This window comes from Callionymus lyra, chromosome 18, assembly GCF_982586985.1.
Source record: "Callionymus lyra chromosome 18, fCalLyr1.hap1.1, whole genome shotgun sequence".
Lineage (NCBI taxonomy): Eukaryota > Metazoa > Chordata > Actinopteri > Syngnathiformes > Callionymidae > Callionymus > Callionymus lyra.
This window is the reverse complement of record NC_141835.1, coordinates 13,377,595-13,382,832: the sequence shown is the minus strand read 5'-3', so window position 1 is coordinate 13,382,832 and position 5,238 is coordinate 13,377,595. Positions and strand designations below refer to the sequence as shown.

General features: G+C 38.0%; 1 protein-coding gene across 1 annotated transcript; it reads right to left on the bottom strand.

The window, feature by feature from the left end:
* Window positions 1–340: 340 nt before the first annotated feature.
* On the bottom strand, window positions 341–4,551 carry LOC148060558 (cysteine-rich protein 1). Its single transcript, XM_087780131.1, has 5 exons — window positions 4,395–4,551; window positions 1,647–1,741; window positions 1,526–1,583; window positions 516–556; window positions 341–443 (listed from the first exon to the last, which is right to left on the bottom strand). The coding sequence occupies exons 1-4, from the start codon at window positions 4,432–4,434 to the stop codon at window positions 516–518; spliced, it is 234 nt and encodes a 77-aa protein (XP_087636257.1). The 5' UTR covers window positions 4,435–4,551; the 3' UTR covers window positions 341–443.
* Window positions 4,552–5,238: the final 687 nt, after the last annotated feature.

The following is a 5,238-nucleotide window of genomic DNA, read 5'->3' as shown; positions in this document are numbered from 1 at the left end:
TGAATATATTGTTTGTTATTTCGAATAATAGTTATAAATAATAATAAACAGCACAACAAAAAAAAAACGTCGGCTGATTTGTTTGTTCGTCCGCTGGTGTTTGCATAACTTGTCGAACAGATCTCTTCACTCGAGCACTTGAGCCTTCTTTTGGGATGTCAGCCAAGGGTTGCTGGTGCAAACGCCCTCCTGATCCGCGCTTGGCTCCGACTCACAGCGGTGAGCAGAAGTGATGACGGTTGATATGATGGAGTGATCCACGCGAGGCGATGAAAGATCAACAAGCTCATTAAAAAAGAATAGTTCGTATCACAGTGAAGTTCACAAGAACACGCGTGTGTGAGATGTTCATTTCTGCATCTTTATTAAACAAACACAAACAGTCGACCCCCGACCCCGGTCCTGTGGGCGGGTCCCCCGTCTCCTAGCAACCGTTTCCTAACCTGAGGGCACAGAAACCTTGTTTATCTTGATCTAAACAAATCTAAACAAATGTGACATGCTCACAACGTTACCTATTTGTAGGTGTGGCTCTCGGCGCCCCCTCGCCCGAACCCTGACAGAAACACAAGTCAGTCAGAAACATGAAGCTAATTTCTATCTTTAGCTTCTATGCAAGTAAAATAATAAAAACTATTTTGTTTTACAAAGAAAGCATACGTAAAAATTTCATTTAGCTCAACAGATTTCCCGCTCTTTGCTCACCGACTTCCATTTCTTAAAAACAGAACTTTCTAGGAGCTAGATGCTAACACTGCTAGCATGTGGCCTAGCATTGAGGCTAACTCAATGACTAGTCAATTAAGTGTAATCCGGACTACAATGTTTATGATAATTCATTAAAGATTTAACTAGAAAAATATTCCAAATTGATTTTTAGTTTAAGCTAGGCTAGTTAGCAGTAGCAACCTAGCAGAAAGCGAAGAAAGAAATGAAGACTGTTTTGTGTTTAAAGCATCTATAAACCAGAATTGTTTCAAAGTGTCTTCACAATAATCCCGTTAATTTTCCATTAAAGATCAAACTATAAAATAAACTACGTACGTTTGTCCATCTACTGCTACATTAGCCTTAAGATAGCATTCAAAACTTGTCCAAAGACGCTATTTACGTATCGAGTTAGCGTAAACAAGTGGAAACTAGCTTTTGAATTCAACCAATGATCATAAAAATCAAGTTATTTCAAAACTTAAAAAGAAGGTTTTTGAAATGTCAACGAGGAACTAACACTAGCAGCTAGTTTAGCCTCGAGATAAAGCTAACTAAAAAAGTCTGTAAGTACATGTACTGCAGATACTTTAAGAAGCATCTTAGTCTGAATTTCAGCTCAATAGAGTTAAGATTTACTTGAAAATGAAATGTTTCGAGTTCAAGCTAGGCTTGCTAGCAGTTGCTGCTAATATGACTGAAATTAGTTGTTGAGTATAATCAGTATTTCAATGCATTTAAATTTCTTTTTGTAACATTTGTATTGCTCATATAAAGGGTTTTATATTGTTTCTTAATTCCAGGCTAACAGACGCACCTTTAGGTCCGAACAAGGCGGCGTAGCACGGCTTGTGACAGTAGGGTTTTCCTTCGTGCTGCAAGAAACGTGGTTTTATTTGAATTCACAAATCATCAGATACCACATGACTTGTGTTTACCTCTGCGTGTGCGCCCGAAGTTAACGTCTTGTTGCACTTGACGCACTTCAGGCAGGGCCTATGCCAGTCCTTGCCCAGCGAGCTTACCCTCTCGGCTGTAAAACAAAAAGTTTTATGAGATGGGATTTAGGATCTTGTCTTGAGGCGTGGTGCATCAAAGTCACTGATAAAGACTCCGTATCTCGGACAATCTCTTCATATAAGACGGTATCTCGGCCATAAAGGATAAACCGACCGGGGTGTTCCTTGTAAACACCTCAGGAACGACGGGATCCTCCATCAGATTATCGGCGGTTGCATAACCAAAAGGCCGTCCAGGGTGGGCGCCTATCGCCGGCGGGCATGGAAAACATCAGAGGGGAACGTCGGGGTCTGTCCCGGAATAATTGCCACACTTAAGCTCCAATAACAAACGAGCGGTCTGAACAAACACCGGGATCCTGTTTGGACGGCTAATGGCGGTCCGGGGTTATTCCGAGCTCCGTGGGGCTCCAAAGATAGACGAGACGATTGAGAGCCATTAATTTGCCGCCGCGACCCGAATCCTAGAAGAAAGATGATGCAACTCCAATGACCCGGAGCTCCGTGGATGCGTTCCAACATCCACAACCCGGATCCGAGCGGAAAATCAGACTCAAATAGTTCCAAACCCAGATTTAGGGAATTTCTTTTTGTGAACGCTAAGGCTCAAAAGTGGGAGCCAAGTTTCAACCATTAGTGAGAAAGAAACAAACCCGTTTGAAGAACATGGAAAGAATTTTACCACTTTTTTTCTGTCAGTGTAATGAAGAGAAACTGCTGAAATGAGGAATTCAGTATAATTTTCATTTTACAGTTTTTTACATCATAAATAAAGCATTCATTCTGACAGTAATTCCACATAAACTAGCTACCGATGCTAAAGCTAACATTTAACTTTTGTATCAAAATATGCTAGCATGTGCAAGCTACCTTTGAATCAAAACAATAACAAATTAAATAAACTTGTTAATCCAAAACTTTAAGCCTCAAATGACAATAAGATACCATCGCTAACAGCTAGCTTAGCCTAGAGATTAGCCTCTTTCAATAACTACTGCTACAAAATGCTACAAAATGGTGTATTCTGTAAGATATCTAGAAGTAACATGTTGTTTAATATTCAGCATGTTCAAAATTGAACTCACTCTTGAAAATACCTTCAATTTATGCTAGGCTGTTAGCAGTAGCCGTGTAGCACAACACAACACAAAACAGTGACTTATGCTAATGTTAACGTCAAACTAAAACAATAAAGGAAGGTTAAATGTTACTATTTATCTTGTTTTGTTACAAGATAAAGTAACAAAAATCATTAAAACCAAAAAAGAAACACGCTTTTATCTAATGACCTATTTATTATTTTCTTTTTCCAAGTCAATCATGGTCGTTTATACCTCGTTCCTCTTTCCTCTTCCGTTTAAAACCACTTCAGACTCTTATGTGGACACAGTTAGTTGAAGTTTAGCCCATAAAAGGCAAGAAAGCGAAAAAGACGAGTCCCACGGGGACCATCATTCCGCCAGTCCAGAGACTTCGCTAGAAAAACAATCTGGCGTCCCAGCAACTCGGGAGAAGACGGAGGCTGGAAAATGGATTAAGACGGGAGTGAATCGAAGCTTCCTCTTCCTTCTCCGGATGCGGCCATTTGGACGCGGCTTTGTCGGAATCCCCACGAGATGGACGCGCAAGATTAACATGGAAAGAACGAACTCATCATTTGTCTGTCGTTTACAAATGAACTTGTGCAGGGAAACAGTTGAATCCTGTTTACAGTGGAAATTAATAGTAAATACACGTTTAATTTCACATTTAACTTTTATTTGGTTCATAATTCAAATCTTTTGACACTTGCTAGCAATGCTAGCTTCACTTTAGCCGAAGTTTCCACGGATTAAATCGTTCTTAAGGAGGTAAGAAGGTTCTTAAGAAGATCGTAGCACTTCAACAATAAAGGTAAAAACATATCAAAAATATACAGTATCTTTAAGAAAACTTTATGTGGTGATATGTCATTAAAACTCAAAGCTAGCTTGAACAATTTTAGCATAAATCGATACAAAAGTGTTTGAATACAAATGTTCATATCTAACCTAAACAAAAACAAAAATGTGAGACCTAGAAAATTTCCAAAAAACTAAATCAGACTTTTTTGTTTATATATATATATAAACAAAAAAGTATATATATATATATATATATATCATGTTGCCAAAAACAAGACAACATGGCAACATGAGAAAAAACACAGTATAGGAAAAGGAAGATATATATTTTTAAAACACTTTTTTGTTTATTAACATTTGCTAATAGGAAAAAAAAAAGTTTGGTTCATGTTGCGCTGCAAACGAAATTGAAAAAGTGGCAGTGGGCCAAATAAAATAAATAAATAAATTGGCCCACACGCCACACTTTGATCATCACTGTTTTGACGAGTGACAGTCAGATATGCATTAAAAAAAACAACAACTTTTTTTTAAATTTAAAATGACCATTTTTGAAATCTGCAACTAAATGTAATTAACCTTAAACAACTTTAATTATCGTTAAATTCAGGAAATGGACAAAACAATTGATATTATACAAATACATTAAATTAAAACTACGATCAAAGTCAACACGTCAATTAAAATAGTGGTTTTTCTACCAATAAATCGTGTATTAGTGACACGTGCAGTCACTTCCTGTGTCAAACAAACAGCACAAACACAAACAAACAAAAAATCTCACCGAAGTAAACCTCCTTGTCACATTTGGGACACTTGGGCATGATGCAGCAGCAGTGTTGTATCCACCAGAGGAAGTGTGTGTGTGTGTGTGTGTGTCTGCAGCTCGTCCACCTGACCACACCTCGGACGGAGGTTCACGGCTTTTATAGCCGCGATCGTCGCTCCTTTTTTCCTTTTTTTTCTCTCTCTGAGAGTGGGAGAGGCTTCAGTCTCGCGGGTCTCTGAGACACATTGTTCCATCTGGTTCCTCCCTCTTCAGTTCCATGCATTAGGTCAAACAAATCCACATATTTATTTTATTTTCAAGCACAATTTCATGAAAGAGAAGTTGCTCCTGCAAACAAACTGTGGATGTAACGGATAAACTCTGAGTCATTTGAAGGAAGTTCACATTAAGAACCAACTCAGGAAGTGGTTAAAAGTCGTGAACTTCTAAACTCACCTTCGTGCAACTACTATCATGACACACACCAAGCGAGTAATGAAGCTTTTTAAATGCACAGGAAACAAGATTAAAATCATTTTTTGTGAAACTTAAAAAATGCAGTTGTTTAAACTTAGTTGCAATTTATGATAAAATATGTTTAAAGTGCGGGATTTAGTGCATTCATGCTGATATTTCTGACACAAAATAAGATGTTGAGATGTTTTTATGAAGTTAAACGACAAATTAAGACTTAGCTTCTCTTCTAAGATCTAAAATAACTTAATTTTCATGATCAGTTGTTTAATTTAAAAGCTAACAACGACTAAATTCAGTCGTATTAGCAGCATCTAGGAATGCTTGACTTTAGCCGAGGTTTCCCGGAGGAAATCGTTCTTGAAGAGGTAAGAAGGCGCTTAAG